Source organism: Nothoprocta perdicaria, unplaced genomic scaffold, assembly GCF_003342845.1.
Source record: "Nothoprocta perdicaria isolate Ctin4 unplaced genomic scaffold, notPer1 scaffold_251, whole genome shotgun sequence".
Taxonomy (NCBI): Eukaryota; Metazoa; Chordata; class Aves; order Tinamiformes; family Tinamidae; genus Nothoprocta; species Nothoprocta perdicaria.
The window spans coordinates 1,310-21,597 of NW_020455479.1; the positions used below are offsets into that span (position 1 = coordinate 1,310).

Genomic DNA, 20,288 nt, shown 5'->3' on the forward strand with positions numbered 1-20,288 from the left:
GCATTGTAATATGCWCTACRTGAGCTATATATGATGCATCCTTTGTAACGTAATCTATCTTCTCCACATACAGCTAATGGATAAAAAAATAGAATGACCTTGTTAGGGTACAAGTCTTTATCCATAGGCAGCAGTACCCCATAGAATGCCTGTAAATATATATATATATATATTTATATATGACATTACGCAAGTAATTAAGATTTAACCCATCAGTGATGGGCCTGTAATAAAGTGCCATAGGACACAGGGCACAAATTCTCAGCTGGTGTAAATTGACACAGCACCAGACAAAGCTGTGACCATTTATACCGGCTAAGCATCTACCTTACAAGGTACCCTACATAATAGAAAGGACAGATAACAGCATCCTTTTCGTCCACCGATATTTTCCCAACAATAGAAGGTCCCTATAAGGCAAATGGCTACCTGAAGATGTCCTCAAAATGCTATGGGCAAATAATAATATTGCAAGCAATAAGGTCCAGCCTGTTTCTCACATTTTACAGTCAATCTGTCAAGAAACAATAGCCTTTCTTTGGTGATAGCCTGCCCAAGGCTGGCCGAGGCAGAAACCCCGAAGCTCCAATTCTTCACCCTCCAGCCAGCAACCTGAGCAACCTCCCTCTGACCATTTCACCGCTACCTTACACGAGCATTTCACTCCAAACTAAGAAGCATCTCGATCATCTCGAGCGTGGCATTAACAAACGTGGGCCAGAACTTGCCACAGCTGCACAACCTGCAGTCCTCAACCCCTCCAGGTCTGCCCGCAGCTTTGGTTGCAAGCAGTGGAGATGCARGAAGAAAAAGCCACAGGAAAGCAAGGCCAGCCACAAATAAATGACTGCTTCATCACGGACAATAAAAATGTTATCTGTACAATAGCACACATATTCAAAATGAAGACCAAGGGTACCTAAAAAGAATTGAGATTTGTAGTGTGATGGCAAGAGATAGCCAAAGCACATGAGAAGCGATGATMTTCTGTGCTGAGGTACACCTGCTTGGTCAGTGGAGCAGAAAGTAAGCAGAAGAACGCTTTGACTCAATGGAAACATCATATAAAGGCAATGCAAGTCTTCCTCAAATTAAGGATCATTTTGTTAAACCCTTCTTTTAGAAACAAGTGCTGCCATGGCTAGCTGAAACACAGATTTCTTTAGTGCTGTGTATTAAAAATGCTGTGAAGACTCCAAAGAATTTGAAGATGACAAGAATTTGCATTAAGTGCAATTTTTAATGCATGCAATAGTGCATCTTACTCAAAAATCCAATTTCATTTCAAAGAAAAAATATGCAACAGAAGTAATTCTCACCAAATTTTATCTTTTTTTTTTACTCAAGATAGATCGGCAAGTACATATGTCACATTACTACTAATATGGCTTTTTCCTCTCCTTCTTTTGAAAAGATTTTTACTGGAATTTAATTAGATACTAAATTTATTTCTAGAAAGTTATCAAAGTACATGCAAACTTTTCTAGAATACRGTAAATAAAGTGCATTCCCAAACTGCAAGGTTACTTCTCATTTAAAGAAGACACTGCTGGTTAATCTAATCTCAACATTCAGATTTTCCCACTAAAATATATATATATCTTTAAACCTAATAGGATTTTTTTCCTTTTAATTTACAGTGAAACATTCAGTTCTTCTGTGATTTTTGTAATCACTTCTCTCCCACTCCAAACGCCTTTGCAAGCTCAGTTTTAGATATTAAAGCCGAAGATAAACTCCACTAAAACCAAATCAAACCCACCATCCATTTTCAGAGCTTCCAATTCAGACCGGATCCTGTGCAAGTGACTTCCACAGCCATGGAACACCACCATGGAGCACCACCATGAAATTGCAAGCAGATTAATTACAGAAATCACAGAAAGCAATGCAAGTTTTCATATGCATTCCGCTCTAGTAATCCCAGCCAAAGGAAAGATATTGTAACCTAGCAGCTTTCCTCCAAATAATATAGATCCCTTTTGTCCTTTACATAGGCAGTAGTTGACATGTGCTCACACCAAGGCAATTTTACTGCAAATAGTTAATCCCAGTTCAAAGACATGTCCTGAGATAACACGTTAGGAAGGGAAAGGATTGAGAACTATTAAGCGATTAAGATATTTTTGCTTGTTTGTTTTTTAAGAACAAACTCTACGAGCATTTGGGCTTTTCTTTTTTCCTTCCTTCTTTGTWTTTCTTTTGTTTTTTTAATCACAATAGCAATTAAGTGAAACTGGACTGCTCTCCTAAAAGCAAACCGAGACTTTAGAYCATAATGGTAAAGAGACCGCTAAAGCTATTTGTCCTGGCAAAACACGTAGATCCCATAGATAGTGCTCCCTGATTTAGGTTCCTTTCTTGACCTTTGCAGGTAGGAAGGACCCCAGTAATTCCTTTCCCTGGGCAACATAGTCCCCTTGCCCTCACTGAGACATAGATGTCAATCCTGGTTTGTCTTTATACATCTTCACTGTATCAAACACCACGTGGTGCCTCCAGCCTGCCCTGCCAGGAGAGCAGAAACCCACGAGAAGGGGAACCAGAGGCCCCACGATGAGAAGAGCTGGTGAAGGCGGCCCGGTGGAAAGGCAGCGATGGTTGCAGAGGGTCCAAGTCTTGCTGCTGTGTGTGCCGGGGACTAGCGGAGCGCGGGGAGCAGAGGGTCAGGGACCAGCGCAACCGATGCCAAGTCCATCCTTGCTTCCAACCGGGACAGCGCCCGCTGATCCCTTCGCTTGTCCTGCCTGAGGATTAAACATCTCCAGCAGTGCCTGTGGCTGGCAGCACAAAGTGCTCCGTGAAAGAGGAAGTTCAGCAAAATGATTAATATATTTAATAGACATATATACACACACACACACATAGAGAAAGGAAGGTAATAATTTGCGGAAGTGTTACATTAAGGTTTAGTTTTTTGTGGTTTTTTTTTTCCTCTTTGACAGGATGAAAACGCAGCTACTGATCTACAGACACACATGAACTGAAGAATTACCTGAGACCCTGTAATATGCAGACAGACAGACAAAAGAACGGGATAGAAACAGTCCCCTGAAAGGAAAGAACATTTATTGGCTACTACTAGAGTGGGGTGGGAAGGGAAAAAAGAGGCTAAGCTACCAGAAGTTCACCATCTCTACACAGATTGATAAGATATTTAGAGGGACATAGAACATCACTAGTACACACTACGTGAACACGGATCACTTTTAAAAATATCATATATGTATGCATAGGATATAAGAAGATAGTAAAAGGTTACATTTTTGCCAATTATTGACGATATATTTTTCTCCCTCGTTCTAGTGCATTTACAATAAATTGGGCTAATTTTCTATTCAGTTAAATAAACTTATTCTTAAAAGCTCTGGTTTTACTCTGCCCAATAGATAATAAAACTATTTAAGTCTAACGCTTGAATTGCCACATACATCTGAATGGTAATGATTTAAAAAGTCCTATTGCAATGGCCATTACCAAGTCATCCTCTTCCCCAGCCTTCATATTTTGTGCATCTAATGTTGCATCCRTGGGGATGATTATATTGGTTAATTGGTGGGGTTTACTTCTTTTCTCTCATGAAAATGCTTTAAAGGCAAAAAGAAAAGCTAAACTATGTTCATTCCAGAGAGAAGAGAAGACTTTGCGTGCTATATATGTAATATAAAGACAACCAAGGCTCTGTTATTTCCCTTCTGTCTGAAAGAGAAGAATACATCCAAAGGTTGTAGAAAGATGTTTMTGGGAGAATGGCTGGGGAGTCACAAAGTTCAACAGCACATCTAGCCTCTAATTAGTGGTGTCAGGTGGTAACTAGGCTGCACTTAACACGGTAAGAATACAAAATTAGGCACAAATTATATGATGGCTTCTTGAGGAGATACTGTAAACAAAAGCAGAGAGACAAGGGAAACTATATTTCGCGTTTTGGATTTAAGTGAGTTGAACTGTGCTTGCACTTACTGTGTAAGTAGTTTGCCAAAAGGGCAAAGTTTTAAATGCTTTGTATAACCGAGGCATTTTCCATTGAAAAGGCAAATAGAAGGAGATGAAAGTACTTAAAGCTGTGATGCCCATCCGGTCTGGCACTATSTCAAAACCATTTCCAGACTCAGAGACAATTTAGTTCCCAGCTCAAATGATTATTTTGACATTTGCTTACGTTTCTCCACTCAAGAAGACCCCGTAGATCATTGCAGACCTCAAACTCAGTATAATCTGTGCTCACAAATCAAGCAGGCAAGTTCTGCCATCGCCAATGTAAGAGCAAGCCCCCAAGAGTCTTAACATGGATGGCCTTGCTCTGGATTCACAGGAGAGAGCCCTGCTTGGCCTGTAGCCCCCCAACACTTTCCTCACTTACATCCCACTCAAGGGCTGAACGTCACTTTGGTCGTATGGGCAACACAACCCCAGCCTCATCATAGCCATCTGCTATAAGGAGGCTTGCATAAAATTGGTCAAATTTTGCTTGTCCCTTTAAATTCCCTTGACATGTTTGCTTGTTTATTTGCTGATTTTTACACCGCCTGACCCAAAACTGGGATGTAAATTCTTGTACAACATGCTTTTGCTGTTTGCAGCAAAGAGAATACGTCTTGGGCATCACTTACGTCTGAAAGTGGTCTAGCTAGTTCTTCACTACAGCATGCAATGGTAAGTTTTAGTTTCAAAGCAACCACTTTCAGGCACTGTGAGAAAGAAAAGAAGAATTGCTAGGAAATTAATAGAGGGGAAAAAAAAAAAAGGTATCCAAAAAAGGCTAACGATGCTATTGCCACTGATGTAGGAATTATTAGCATTGGGTCCCCAGCTCTATATCCTTCACTGGCAGTTTAAGTCCCAGGGAGGAGGTTCCCAGTGGATCAATCATGTTCATGTAACGTTCGCCACGGTGCTTGGCCAAAAACGGACCCCAGTCAGGCTGTGGAGAGCACACCAGCTTGAGCCGCTGCAATGGGGGGAAAGAAGAGAGAGTCTCATTGGAAAATACAGAATTCAAGGGCAGAAGAAATAAGGCTAGGCTCACTTGCGCTTACTGATGACAGCCCTGCAATGCTCCACTGCAGAGTGTTAGGTTGGCCCAAACTTTTCAAGATTAATAAAAGATTAATTAAGTGCCCTGATTTTAAGCACACATTCTTCCCCACATCATATGAAGGGAACTGAGCCCTGCAGATTGTGCTGCTTGCTGCAGGACTTGTGCTCACTTACTTAGCCCAATTGTTTATGCAGCGGGCAACTGCATTAAAATATCGGGATTTTTATTTAGCATATCTCCCAAAAGTATACAAATGACCGAAACGAGGTACATGGTTATGAATGAGAAAGGATTTTAATTTTGAGATGATAAAATGCTTCACTTCCATCTGCGGGAAGAAGAAAAAAGAGAATGTTAACCTGGCAAACAACAAAAATCCCCTGGTGTTTCTTTTGCCATTTCCTTGGGTGCACTGCCAAGGGAACAGCAGGAAGAGCATCCGATTTTTTGAGGCAATGTACACACTTATTCCACCCAGATAAATTAGAAGATGAGCAGGAGAATGTTTTGTCTCAATGAGAGGAACAGAATCACTGCTTTTTAAAAAAAAACAGAAGCTCGACTGTAAAAGCACTTATTTCTAAGCAGGGCCCATAGTCTAGGAATCAACTGAAAATTGAGAGATGAGGAGCAAGTAAGTCTAATTTCTTATTAGCTTGTTTCCATCAGGAGCAGTTATCTCTACTGACCTGTGCACTCCAACATGCTCCATGCAAGGACTGGATGGTCCTTTAGACAAGTGGCCTTGTTGCCTAGGGTCAGCTCTGCTTCCCTCTGGGTGTCCTACTGCTTAATATTAACTTCTTTGCTCTATATGAAACAGAGAAGTATGGCCTTTTCCTTTAGGCACAGACAGGGTGACACACCAAGAGACTGAAAGAAGCATTTTTTAAGCCCAGATGCGAGAGAGGATCAGTTTGTCCAAGAAAAAACAAAGACTTGAAGAGGAGAGAAAACGAAGACTGCCAGCTAAGTTTTGCAATATGAAGATGGAGCATGAGGTCTTTCCACATTTCTCGCTGTGGAACTTCATGAAGTGGCAAAACTTTCTGGAAGCACTCGAGGGCATCTTGGGTACTTGATGGTCTGTCTCCTTGCAATGAGCCAACTCATGGTTGGTGTCTCCTAGCACTGGTCATCAGGCTTGTTAACATGTGGTAGGCATAAGCATTTGAGGCTTCCTGCTTCTGCAGGCTGCTTTTGCAAAAGAGGCCAATAGACCTCTTAGCCAGAGGTCTTCCACCTAGCTGGAAAAACAAACTTTCTAGCAGTAACACCAGTCCAGGGCTTAAGAGATCTGCAGCTCCTCCTAGTTTTCATAAAAACACTCACTTAACAATTTTGTTAAGTATTTTGTTGARTATTTTGTTGAGAGGCAAGGAGTAGAAAGTCTGTGTTTTAAATCAACCAAGCACCTCTTTGCAACATCAAAACTATTTCACCAGAAAATAATCTTAGCACCATTAGCCATTCAGTATTGTAAAAACCAATGTAAACAAGAGCTTCCTATACTTTTAAGTAGAAAAAAAGTAAAAGACAGAAAAATTACCTCAATAAATTTGCCAGGGGCTAGATGCATTTTTATTACAAACATTATCGGTATCCAAATAACGGAGCAGGCCAGCATCAACCATCCAAGGACCATGGACCAGGCTGGATAGTGGTAAGCTCCATAAGTCATTGGTTCCCATTGATAAAAGCTGAAGCAGAGAATGAACTAGAAACAAAGAAGGAAAATATGTGCTGGGATAAGCAATAAAAGCCCGCTATCTAACTAATGGTAGGTATCCACAGATTGGGTACGTAKGGAATAAAGATAAAAGGACATGTATCTAGGCAGATTGCTCCCACAACTGCAATAAACATATGAGAATCTAAGGGATTTCATGTAAAACTTGCAACCTCCMACCAAAATCACTGTATTCATGGCAGAAGAATGGCAAGTACAATCTTGCCCTTAGAGCAGCATGCTTTATTGACAGTTTCAGACAGTTTTTTGGTCTATTGACAGTTTTACCTAATGCAATCATGCTAAGTTATTCCATTTGCCCTACCATATGAATAGAAATACACCTGCTTAAATTTGTGCATAATTCAGTAACTTTTGGGAAATGCCTATTCTCACAACAATTCCCTGTGGAAAATGTTTAACAGTATAGCTAGGTGAAAGCACATATAAAAACAAACAGTTTTATTCCTAGATACATGAAATAATTGAGAGTTTAATACTAAATTACTCAAAGGTAACAAATATTCCTCTCAAGCTCTCAAGGTAAAATACATGTTCCTGCTTATACAGCCTACTGCTATTGATTGAACTGGACTACTTTGAACTTTTCAAACATGGATTTTTCAAGTATTTAAAAAAAAAAACTCTTTAGTTTTCAGGGGAAAAAAATCCTCCTTTATGAAATAACCATTGCTGAAAGTAGTTTATCAATCAGCTTTAACTGGGATTCTCTTTTCAGCCATTAAAAGAAAAGTTTTACCAAGATGGTCTGCTAAAGATCAGTATAAATGTGAGTTTTCCAGGGTATGAGAAGACTTCTCTAGAAGCAACAACTGAAAATGACTCCAGAGAGCTTCTTCAACTACCTGGACAACGTTATGCTTATCATTGCTCCAAAATGTGCCATCTTTCAGAAATTCACTAGAATTTCTGACAGAAAAAAATCTATTCTCACTCTTCTTCCTGATAGAAACACTACTGTGAAATATTTAGTATTGCTGTAAAATTACAGATTTTTAAACCCCTAAATAAATGCTGATAATTCTGCCACCTCCATCATCCAGCCCTAAAGTGCCTTCCCTTCAACACAAAGCACTGGCTAAGGAAGGCCCATTTGTCTTGTACTGACTCATTTATTCACTTTACCAGGATAAATGATTTAATTCTTAGGCCAAAACATGACAACAGTACACAATGAAATTTAGGTTAAGTTACAGAGGAGAGTTGGTGTTTCAAGGTCAGATGCTCAACATAGACATTTTAACCCATGGCAGTTGCATTTTAACCCATGGACACGCATGATTAACAACTGTAAAACTGAGAGAACTGGAAGAGAACTGGAACTTTTAACTGAAATGGTGAACTAAAATAGAAGTATAACATGAAAGTAGAAAGAAAGAGGAATCATACAGCTCTTCTTTCTCTCTAACACACACACACATATCAAATACACATATATACTACAGTTAAAAGATATTGGTATGCAATGGGATCCTGTACCAGCGTTTGGTACAGGCAGGGGACGAACACAGCAGCAACCTTTGGAAACTCACCAAAATCCCACTACTTAAGCTCTATTTCACCTTCTCTACACATAGAAGAACATATGTGCATATGTGTGTATGTCTAGGCATCTAGCTGATCAACAGTCAAGATCTAATTATTATTGGTCAGAAGCATCATGATTCCCAGAGAAACCACTTCAATAATTATGTTAACAAGAGCAAGAGCATCTTAGAAGGTGATATTAGACAAGAGCATCTTAGAAGGTAACATTAGACAGGAGCATCTTAGAAGGTATCATTAGGCAAGAACATCTTAGAAGGTGACATTCAGAAATTTTCTGCTTACCGTTAAAATAGTGGGGGTCACAAATGCCCAACAGACTCTCCAGAATTTGCTTGGCTGAAATCCAATCATCATTTCTATATCTTCACAAAACCTTTGCAATCCTGTCAATAGCAAGCATAAATATAGTTGGGGCAAAAGAACCCGGCTGCAAGTGGTAACAAGGCTATTGAGATCTCCCTGGTGTCTAGTTATAACAACAAACTCTGACTTTCTTGCTCACCGCACAACCAAAAGTGAGAATATTATGATGGAAATCATTCTAGTCAAATACTTGCTTTGTAAAGGTCGTAAAGATTTAGCTGGTATATAGAGATTAAGCATTCAGTGTATTTCATACCAATGTATTAATAGAATGTATTTGTTAGCTGCAGTTCTATTTGTATTTGATGCCTTTTGCTATAAGGATAATTTTTATTCATAAAGGTAATAATATTTCTTTAAAACACACAATACAYGGTCATTAAAGATGATCACCTGAATACTTTTTTCAGCATAGACAGGAACTGAGCTTTTCTGTATCCTCTAGCATCCTGATAATGTTCTGTTATTTTTCAATTGATACATAAGCAATAATTTGAATTATTAGAGAGCACGTGTAAAGATTTTGATTTTTATTTTGTGTTGTCAGATCAAAAAATAATTGAAAGATGCATTAGTGTTAATTCTTCCGTTAATAATATTCAGTTAATAATAACCATATATTCCAAAGTTATTTGAGGTCCCATTGTATCTTTTGAAGATGTTTCTGTGGTAAAAGGTATCAGATCTCCTTTTTAATTAAACTAATATTTTGCTCTTGGGGAGGGCTCTGCTGTGTTTGCTTTGGTCTACTATTGGTACTAATAAAAACTGCTATTTCAGACCTTACAGCAGCAGAGGGACCAGTTCACTGGCTCTCTTTCCACAGTCACCCCACTGCTGATACCTGCCTGGCCATGAAGGGGAGACAGGATGGAGCTTGACGTGTTGGAGGAATCTAGGTGTGTAAGGAGGGAAGAATTTGCAAATAAATAAATAAATAAATAAATAAATAAATAAATAAATAAATAGATAGATAAATAAATAAATAAACTTCTTATTGTCCTTAAAACCAACCATAGCAGCTGCTGAACGTGAGAGAGAATCCCTAGGCTTGATCTGCCTAATTTCAAAGCCTTGCAGTTGATATTGAGGAGAATTTAATCTATCCACGTGACTGTCTGYTTTCAGCATTGAGGAAAGATGGTCCAGTGTCCCCCCCCCCAAAAAAAGGATTATGAAAGAAAAGTTAAGATAATACATCAATACATTTTTAATTTCAGGCAATTTCCTGCAATATTTGACTCAAGCATAGRAATGTTTGTATTTATCTATGTGTCTGGCTTCATGTTGCAGGATACACCAYTGGGAATTAGACTGATGATCGAGTTAATATCCACAGCTCTAAACTGTTCTTTACCAATCACRCATCAAAATCTTAACAACTGGGTAATAAAAATCTACACCAGCATGAGGCAGCATTTGACAGGATTACATAGCACGAGCTCTAACGAAGAACAAGTGAGTGCAAAGAAATAAGGAAATCCTCATAAAAGTAGCTTTGATGCAAAAAAAAAAGTAGCTGTAATGCATTATGAAGTAAAAGTTGTAAGGTAAAGATTTTAAGATAAATCCTTGATTTTTGGTGCTATAAGAATGAATGCTATTTAGACTAGCAAAAGCTTAATTTTAGGGAATCATTTCCAATTTTTTTTTTTTAAATCAACATTTGCTAGTAGGCTTTGATTTACCAATCTGTTGGTACAGACAGAGCATGGGAAAAAAATTATCCATTTTTTTCCAAACTGCAATCACATTAAAATAACACCCTAACTAGTAATTTGTGTCATCTACTCAAATCCCTACTAATACTCTTAGTCTACATTATTATGTTTCTTTCGAGAAAATACATATATATGTGTATATATATAAAAATGGATAATTAATTTGTTGGAAGAAAATGGGCACAATTTTGTTTGCAAGTGTAATAAAACGTTCCATAAAGGCAGATTTGTGGCACTTCTGCCACCCAGTGTTTAAAGGAGGACTAGATCCAGTGTTTTCTCCATGCAAAACCTTCATGTGTATTCAAAAACATGCACGAGTGATGACTGAGTGATGCTATTGATAACGTTGGCAAGGAGAGGTGACATCACGTAGTGCTTTTAACCAGTGCTTTTTAATCATTCAGACGAGGGAAAAAAAGAGAGAGAGAGATAGAGAGATGGGAGAAGWAAGGAAAAACAGAATCCAAACCCATACTCTTCTCAGGGATTTCAACACATCTCTTAAAAAGACTGATTCAGACTTAGCAAAGCTGGGAAGTCAACGCAGTACAGCACACCAGACTGACATAGAGTGCCTGGTAGGATCATCAGTTCGAGCTAATTCTGTGCTTTGAGCACAGAACTGTATATAGATTATCTTCTCTTTTATTTTTCCCTAGATTTTTTGAATGAATTCCCCTTCAGGATTGTCTGTCAAATCCCTCATAACTTGCTAGCACAGGCCTGTTCAGCCTGGAGAAGAGGAGGCTGAGGGGGGACCTGATCAGTGTCTATAGATACCTCAAGGGAGGCAGTGAGGAGGAGGGGGCGGCCTCTTTCAGTGGTGGCCAGCGATAGGACTAGAGGAAACGGCCACAAACTGAAGCACCAAAAGTTCCACAGGAACTTAAGAAAGAAATTCTTAACAGTGAGGGTGCCAGAGCCCTGGCACAGGCTGCCCARAGAGGTTGTGGAGTCTCCTTCTCTGGAGATCTTTAAAATCCACTTGGACGCASCCCGGTGCCACATGCTCTTGGTGACCCTGTGTGAGCAGGGGGGTTGGACTAGATGATCTCTGAGGTCCCTCCCAACCTTAAGCATTCTGTGATTCTATCGAAAGATGTTAACTCCAAAGATGGAGTTCAGAAAGTCTCTGAGCCRTGATACTGTTGGAGACTCTGAGTAAGTCTCTGAAGACAGTTCACTTTATATTTGCTCTTTTCTTGTACTCATCCCTAGGCAATGGTTTTGAATTACTGGTAGAAAAAGGACATCAGGCTAAATAAAATAATCTCCTGTATACATACGGTTAGAAGAATACTGTAGTTGCATAGTTCTGTAACTCCTCAATTCAAAAAGATGTTTCTGAATTCCGATTTCTTAGTGGCTGAGGGTTTTTTTAAATGTTACTTGTTAAGAGTTTCGTGATACCATCTACCTTGCTCTATGTGATAGTGTCCCTTTTACATAGGCTGTCCAAAACCAGTGTTTTTTTCTTACCRTATATATAGGATACCCCAACAAGCTCAAAGATGGCAATAATGACAAGAGAATAAGAAGCTGCATAAGTGTCCACGAGCTGTAACATGTACATTCCACCCTAAGGGAAAAAAAAGGAGAGAGAGAAAAAGAAAAGCCATTATTCTTGGCATATGTCTGCCATTTTTCTCGTGGTACATGTGTATCACAATTTCCCCATCCCCTAAATAGCACTGAGATGGGCAAAACAAACAGGAGCAAAAAGCAGAGGGTCTACCTTAATCTGATAGCTAGTCTTAGTGARAGAAATTGTTTTCTGTCTTTTCAGATCAAGGAATGAGCTGGAACCAGATCTTTCACTCGCAAATCTATTGGGCCAGATGGGATCCACCTGAGGGTTTGGAGGGAACTGGCAGAAGTGCTCACCAAGATGCTCTCCATCATCTATGAGCGGTCCTAGTCAACAGGGAAGGGCCTAGATAACTGACGATTTGCCAATGTAACACTCACCTAAAAGAAGGGGCGGATGGAGGATCCAGGAAACTACAGGCCTGTCAGCCTGACCTCGGTATTGGGGAAAGTAATTGAGCAGATCATCTTGAGGACAATCGAAACATACACAGGAAAACCAGGGGATCAGGCCCAGCCAACGTGAGTTCATGAAAGGCAGGTCCTGCCTCACCAACCTGATCTCCTTCTACGAYGAGGTGATCCACCTAGTGGATGAGGGAAAGGCTGTGGATGTGGTCTACCTAGACTTCTGTAAGGCCTTTGACACCATCTCCCACAGCACTCTCCTGATGAAGTTGGCTTAGACAATTGTACTCTTTGCTAGGTGACAAACTGGATGGCCAGTTCACCACCAGACAGTGGTGATGAATGGGGTTAAATCCAGGTGGTAACTGGAGACAAGGAGCATTCCCCAGSGRTCRKGGCTGGGGCTAGTCCTCTKTAATATATTTTCAACAATATGAATGAGGGGATTGAGTGCACTCTCAGCAACTTTGGAGATGACACYAAKCTGGGAGGAAGAGTTGATCTGCKTGAGGGTTGGAAGACTCTGCAGAGAGATCTGGACAGGCTGAGACCAACTGTTTGAGGTTCAAAAAGGCCAAGTGCTAGGGACCTACATGCTGCTCACTACAACCTCATGCAGCACTATAGGCTTGGGGCAAACTGGCTGCAGAGCTGCATGGCAGAAAAGGATCTGGGGTTGCTGGTCAAAAGCCAAATGAACATGAGTCAGCAGTGTGCCCAGGTGGCCAAGAAGGCCAATGGCATCCTGCATTGTACCAGGAAAAGCGTAGCCAGTGGAACTAGGGAAGTGATYGTCTCCATCTGTTCAGCCTTGGTGAGGCTGCACTTTGAATGCTGTGTTCAGGTTTGGGCTCTTCATTACAAGATATTGAGGTGCTGGAATGTGTTCAAAGGAGGGTGAAGAAGCTGCTGAAGGGGCTGGAGTACAGACCTTGTGAGGAGCAGCTAAGGGAGCTGGAATTATTTAGTCTGGAGAAGAGGAGGCTCAGGGGAGCCCATATCACTCTCTCAACCTCCCTGAAGGAAGGTTGTAGTAAAGTAGAGTCTGTCTCTCCTCCAAAATAACTATCGATAGGACAAGAGGAAATGGCCTCAAGTTGCGCCAGGAGATGTTCAGGTTAGATATTAGGGAAAAAAAATCTGCATGGAAAGAATGGTGAAGCACTGGAACAGGCTGCCTAGGGAAGTGATGGAGTCACCATTCTTGGTGGAGTTCAAGAACCATGTAGACAAGGCACTTAGGGACATGGTTTAACAGGCAGGGCAGGGAGGTTTATGGTTAGACTCCATAATCTTGAAGGTCTTTTCCAACCATAATAATTCTACGAGTTTTATGAGTTCCAGTGTCAGAAAGTCTAACCTAACTAAAGTCTAACTAAAGTCTAACTAAACAAGTGCAAAAGCGCCATTTAAGTCAGGCATACTGCAGTAGTGAGTTCAGTTCAGTTCATTGCTAGAAAGGATATAATGACCTGACACCAGGACGGCAGTTAAGCACTGCAATTCAAGTAAAAGAACGACTGAGTATTATGCATCCTTGGCTTCAGAACAGCAAATTTGGTGTGGTAAGAGATAAGAGTGAGAAAAAAAGAGGGGTAAAAAAGGACAGAAGAAAGACTATAGTATTTTCTGTGCCTCCTCTTGAAGTTGCCCACAGTGACCATGCTGGAGGAACTGGTAGACCAAAGACAGGGAGCACTATCAAAGGTAGATGAGAATTACATTAACTCCACAGTTCTTCAGGACTCTCAATATATATCTAAACTGTAGGCACCTGAAAAGGCACCTCAAAATACTGTACAGTTTTCTATACTATTTCAACTTCATAAATAAATCCCCAGAGAACAGCTATTTATGTGACTACTTTGGGAATGCTTGGTTAACACCCTAATTTTCAGAAATATTTGAGCAGCCAAGACTCTCATCTCCAAGAAAAAAAAAAAAAAGGCTTTCAAAACCACGCATTGCCCATGCAAATTTAAGGCCATTAAAGCGGTTTAATCTTATGCAGCTGTTTCTTGCCCAAGACTAGAACAGCCACTAGAGGAGTATTGGGGACAGCCAGTGTTGCTCCAAGACAAAACGCAAGGAATTACCTGAGTAATCATAGGAAATCCCATGATGAAAAAGGAAATGCAGCAGCCAAGCGTGAACAGCGCCTTGTGTGTACGCAGATATTTGGGGAACTCATCTGAAACCGAGGTCACTATCGTCTCAATAGTGGCAAACTGAAAGATAAAATAAAAGAATCAATGCGTACTACACACACAGAAGGATCTAATTTGGTACATTGAAATAGGAGACTGAGTTTAGAGGCTTAGATACKAAATGCTCAGCTGCTATTGCTGAATTTCATTTAGAGGAATGCAGCACTCATGGCTTTGTTTCATCCTTCTGTTGACAGTGCATTTAACTGAACACATCTCTCACGATCTTCAAGAAGAATGGACTGACAGAGCGAGAGAAAAGGCAAGGGAAACCAAAGCCTTACCATCGTGTCCAGTCCAAGCGTCAGAAGCATCAAGAAGAATATTATAGCCCAGAACGGAGAAAGGGGAAGCCTTGTTAAGGCTTCTGGGTAAACCACAAAAGCAATTCCAGGACCTAGAAATGAGAAAAATAAAKGTTTGGGTGTCTTGCTTCACCCTAACATTGTTGGTCAAGTCAAAGAGAAAAGCAATGATGGGTCACATTTTAAAATAGAATATAACATTACTGTGCTTGAGGAAGGTGAAAAGGGTAAGATTCTTTTTTTTCTATTTACAAAAAAAAAGGTTTTATAAAAAATTGCAAAATTTAGCCTTAAATAATTGATTTTATTTTGGCTAGAAATTTCACAGTGTTTGTACATTCCTGCTTTCCAAGTGGCAAAAAAAAACCATGTCTACCCTTTTTATGCTGATACAAATAAGAAAAATGCACTGAAATTCTGTTAAAAAAAAAAATCTGTACCTGACCCAATCATGTTGCTGTCTTTAAAATTTGCTGCAGAGAGTTTTTTGGAAGAGCAAGGTGTATTTGGAAATATCACTTATTCACAAACAGATTGYCTTTCTTCATGAAAAATGTCTTATTCACTTTCAGAGAAAGGGGCTCTGCTGGTACCAGCTTTCCTCAGTTAGAGGTTTAAATCAAGTCTGAAACCAGTTCCCAGTAATCCCAGCCTGTGGGATGGTTGAATTAAGTGAAGTGAAGCTGCACATCTCTCCATCGTGACCTTGCTTAACTCCAAAATACCACGTTAATGCCCACAGCAGCCACGCACAGGTCAGCGGGCACCAGCTGCTCCCTGCTTAGCCCTCGCCCCTCTCTGCAAGCCCCGTTCTCCAAAATACACATTTTGGAGATCAAGGTGGATATAAGCTGACTGTAAAAGTCGGGGGAACTTTTACATATCCTGCAATGGAAAGCCTAACTACCTCAAATTTTGCTCTAAAATTGGATAATTTGTCTACAGCGGTATGGCCTTATTCAAAATTTGAGATTAGAAACCAAACAGGTTTTCCTGCTGTCCCACCATTGAAATAGTCTTTTTCATAAGGCACACAATGTTTTCCAAAAGAAAGATAAATATATATATATCTTTTATTATATATAATATTTATATTATTATAATAAAATATTAATTTATTATTATTATAAAATAATATGTTATATTATAATAAATTAATTGTATTATAATTATATTTTATTATAATAATGTTATTGTAATAAAAGATTTATTTTTTGATTTATACTATAGAAAAATTGAGTAAAAACAACACCACTAAAAAAACCTTTTCTATTTCTATTAATGGTTTCACTCCAACTTTGGGAAACATGAAATGAGGTCATTTATAGCCATCAGTTTTTCTGTTTTGTTCTTTTCAACAAAAAATAACCAAACTAAACTAAACGAAAACCAGGAAGGTGGGGACAAGAGGTTTCTCATTTCCCCCCTCCCCGAGCTGTGTCCACTTTTTAATTTGCTTTTCCAATATGTTAATGCAATCAACATTTTTTTCCCCATTTTCACTGTCCTCCTGCTATAGAAATTTCTTCTAATATTTATCTCCCTATCTCTGTGGAAGTGGAGTGAAAAAGCCAACGAGGTGTTTTTAACTGGCTTAAATGGGTTATATGACTGCACCAACAGTTCTGCCATAATATCTGTCTGCTGAGAGYTTTTCTTATGAAATAACTGCCAAAACAACTGGAGCCACTTGTTTTGGTTCGAATTTAACGTGATTAATTACTGCACAATCATTTCCGTAGCTGCAATGCAGTTTGGTTTTTTGGTGGAGAGTCTGTTTTTTGTTTAAGACCTGAAGCAAAGTTTAAAACAAAAAGATTAATGGAAACCTTACTCCTAATACACCTGATTTTATGGCAAGGATTTTTCTCGCACTTGATCCAAAGTGAATGGATCAAGACTGGGGAACTGTCGCGGGAGAGTGAACGACAATATCTACACAAGCAGTTTTGAGAGCTGAATCAGAATAAAAAGGTCTGAATCAGTATCCCTAACTACTTGTTAAAAGCAGCAGAGTTTGCCATCCATCCATCCTGTGAAGGTCTCCTCTCAAATCCCAGGCTGAGTCCACAGCACAGCAGGATCCAGCCTAACTTTCTACAGCTGAGCTACAGCTCACCTAATACCAGCATTTGTGCTGCAGCTTAACAACCCAAGTTGGGACTGAAATGAAATATGACTCCATATCTTTATTGGTATCTCTCATGTCAGGAAACATACTGCAAAGTCCATTTGCTTATGCACATGTTTCAGCTTCCAGAGAAGGAAAAGACAAAAATGAATTAAGAGCCTTTTTTTCCCTCTCATTCCCATAGAAGAAGGAGRAGGAAACTTCAACCGCATCACTGAYGACTGTTCCTACCCCAACAGTTTTTCTGGACAAGGCAGGACTCGAGTAGTTATCCCCCCTATTCATCCATCAGATGTTTGTAACTCTTTGGGTTTCTCCAAATCTTACCCCAAAAGCTCCTCCCTTTCCATCTCACACGTCTTCCTACCGYGCAACAGCACCAGCTCATCCATTTGTCACGCTCTTCTCATTCACACGCTGCTCTATCGGTTAGGACATTATCAATCCCCATTGATAACCGTTTCAGTTCACTAGCCAGGGTCTTCACATTTGCACTATCACATTAGCAGTTCATTTCTTTGGGTTTTTTTTCAGATTTTTTCTCTCTCTATTGAGACAACAACTCGCTCCCCACAGCTCAGAAGCACATTTCACCACTTAGACCACAATTTTTCCCCTTGCCCTCATCTCAAAGCCTTTTCCTCCAAGATTCTCACCATTCAGGACAACTTTTAGCTTCAAGTGGACGTGACAAGGCAGCAGCAGAGGCAGGAGTGAGGACCAGTGATTATTGGAGTATAGGAAATGGAGATTTCACACTAAACTGCGAGTCATTTATATAAAAAATAGAAATCACTCTCAGCTGTTTACTTCTTCTTACCAAACAATTGATTAAGTGCATTAAGTGCAACAATTAAGTGCATTAAGTGCAAACAATTGATAAGGAGTCCTTAAGTGAGGCCTTCTTGACTTCACAGTGACAATAATTGCTATAGAAAAATTCAGCTCTACAAAAGATGCCTACAAGAGATTTACTAATCCAATTTGAAGCCAGTATTCCCATTTCCATCATCAATCTTGTCAGTGTTATCAGCTTGAAGTGCCACCATGCACCTCCACCTCCAGAACCTGTCCTGAGCATCCAACRGGCAGAATACCATACCTTGGTCTGCTACAGCTTCAATATTCACTTTGAGTTCATTCGCCATGAAGCCAATAACCGAGAAGATGACAAAGCCTGCAAATATACTCGTGGCACTGTTGGTGCATGTGACTATCAGYGTGTCCCTGAAAAGAAAAGAAAACAAAATAAAGAAAATCCTCATCGCTGCTGTAGTACATGCAAGCGAAAGTTCCATTTTTGGTTGTCATTATTATGGGAAACTCAAGAAAAACCTACGTGAATATCACACTAAATTGGTTTAGCACAGGTAACTACAGAGGAAAGAAGCTATTGGGATTCTTGCCCATAATTCTTACAGTCTTGGTAGGATCTTTATTTTGTCCTCCAAAAGTCATAAGACTTCCCCTTAAATTGCTAGTGACTGGAGAGAAAAAAAAAAAAAAAGTCACTTATTTTAAAAGTTTTTCAGCATTTTGCACCTTCTAACTGTGATTTGTTTGTAAATGAGAGAACGAAATACAAGCCAAAAATGTGCCAAGAATTGTGAACTTTGGGAATCTCTAAAAGGACATCCCATAACATGAGTGATTAAGTTGATTCTTCAGATCTATGGGAGGAATGGCAGCATTCTGTTTGGAATCAGCGTGTGTTAATCTTCTTCCAAAATCCAGATAAATTTTAACCTATATATATACACATACACACAGGTATCCACATGTATAAAAATACGTGTATATATGTATATATACATGCCTACATATATATACATAGGTTTGTATTAGGAAGGGGATTTATTAAAAAATATTTCAATTATAATTGATTTCATTGTGTTTAAAAAGGACATGACTAGTAAACAGAATTTTATCTGCAATCTTAGAAAGTAAGGAATGTAAACATCGAAAGGGAAAATGATTGGGCTTCATTTCAGTGCAAAAGGTGTGTTTTAAGGTTAATCACATCAGAAGCAATTAAGCATTTCTAATTATTTCTGCTTCAGTCCCCAAAATTCCTCTCTACTAGGTTAAGGAAAATATTCAGCTTTAGATTTTTAAGATTTTCATGCCTCAATGCCATGTATTTCTTTCAAACCTTCTCTTAACTTTTCCAAGCTCCATAAACCATTGCTAAATGAATCCAGAAAGGTCGCATGGGGGCTGTCCTTTTTTTCATTCCTGCCCTGATAACCTGAATCAGATTTTCCTGATTCCATTGATCATCAACAAAGCAAAACAAAGGACAAGCACTTTGGAACAGAGGACTTTTTAAGTCTGCAAAACTTAAAAAGTCAAAAACCCCCCAAAGTCGTAAAAGACTGCAATAGAAGAATAACTGCAGGCACAGCATTGCTGTCTGTTCACCCATATCTTTACATAAATACATTAAAGGCCTTTTGAAAACTAATCAGAAATATCCGAGTAATTCTCTTTTAAAATCCTGATCCACATTTTCTAATGTCGAAGTATCTGCTCTGTGGCGTGGCAAAAATGCAAGTACCCAAAACCTGATAGGACTTGGAGGCTCAAAACCCAAGGAGAACATTCTCCCAAATGATCCTGTGCCAACAGAACAATGGTTTTCCTTGTAAAAATGATATATTTGCGGATTTCAAATAAAGTTATTTCAAATACTACAACTTGAGATAACTCTGTGCATGCAAAACCAGAATAAGTAGAGTTGCAAAAGCAATATTTTCCCGGAGAGACCCAAGAATCATGTGCACAGAAATTGCAAATGACACTCCTGCTTGTCTCACATAATGACAAATTTCAAGCTCAAACAGCTTCAACGTTGTTCACAGCTGTTGACAGCCTCTTTTTTCAACTTCAAACTGATTATTCTAAAAACGAATAGTCAATAGGGACAATAATAACCCCATACCTCCTCTACTAGACTTCAATGCAGGGAGGAAAAAAAATAGAGGCTCTCTTTTCTATTTCTTTACCGATTTCTGCAAGTTCAAAGATGACTGTCATTTTGGTCAAAGCCACTTTAATAAGACTGCTGAATTTCACTCTCACATACCTGTAGCAATTATTATGGAATTTGTTGTAGGAAGAGAGAGTAATTAACCCTCCCCAGGCTGCAGATAAGGAGAAAAAAATCTGTGTGGCAGCGTCTTTCCAAACCTTAAAAAAATAGAAAGAAAAGAAAAGAAAAGAAA

At 39.4% G+C, this 20,288-nt stretch overlaps 1 protein-coding gene across 1 annotated transcript in view; it reads right to left on the reverse strand.

Moving 5' to 3' along the window:
• Nucleotides 1-3,631: 3,631 nt before the first annotated feature.
• SLC6A5 (solute carrier family 6 member 5) overlaps nucleotides 3,632-20,288 on the reverse strand; it is a 24,760-nt gene continuing 8,103 nt past the window's right edge. The window contains exons 9-16 of the mRNA XM_026040202.1: nucleotides 20,150-20,253; nucleotides 18,167-18,291; nucleotides 14,913-15,025; nucleotides 14,518-14,649; nucleotides 11,906-12,005; nucleotides 8,622-8,722; nucleotides 6,591-6,758; nucleotides 3,632-4,951 (exon numbers count right to left, since the gene is read on the reverse strand). Coding sequence (XP_025895987.1) covers nucleotides 4,796-4,951; nucleotides 6,591-6,758; nucleotides 8,622-8,722; nucleotides 11,906-12,005; nucleotides 14,518-14,649; nucleotides 14,913-15,025; nucleotides 18,167-18,291; nucleotides 20,150-20,253 — 999 coding nt within the window. The 3' untranslated portion in view covers nucleotides 3,632-4,795. The remainder of the gene's footprint in view (nucleotides 4,952-6,590; nucleotides 6,759-8,621; nucleotides 8,723-11,905; nucleotides 12,006-14,517; nucleotides 14,650-14,912; nucleotides 15,026-18,166; nucleotides 18,292-20,149; nucleotides 20,254-20,288) is intronic.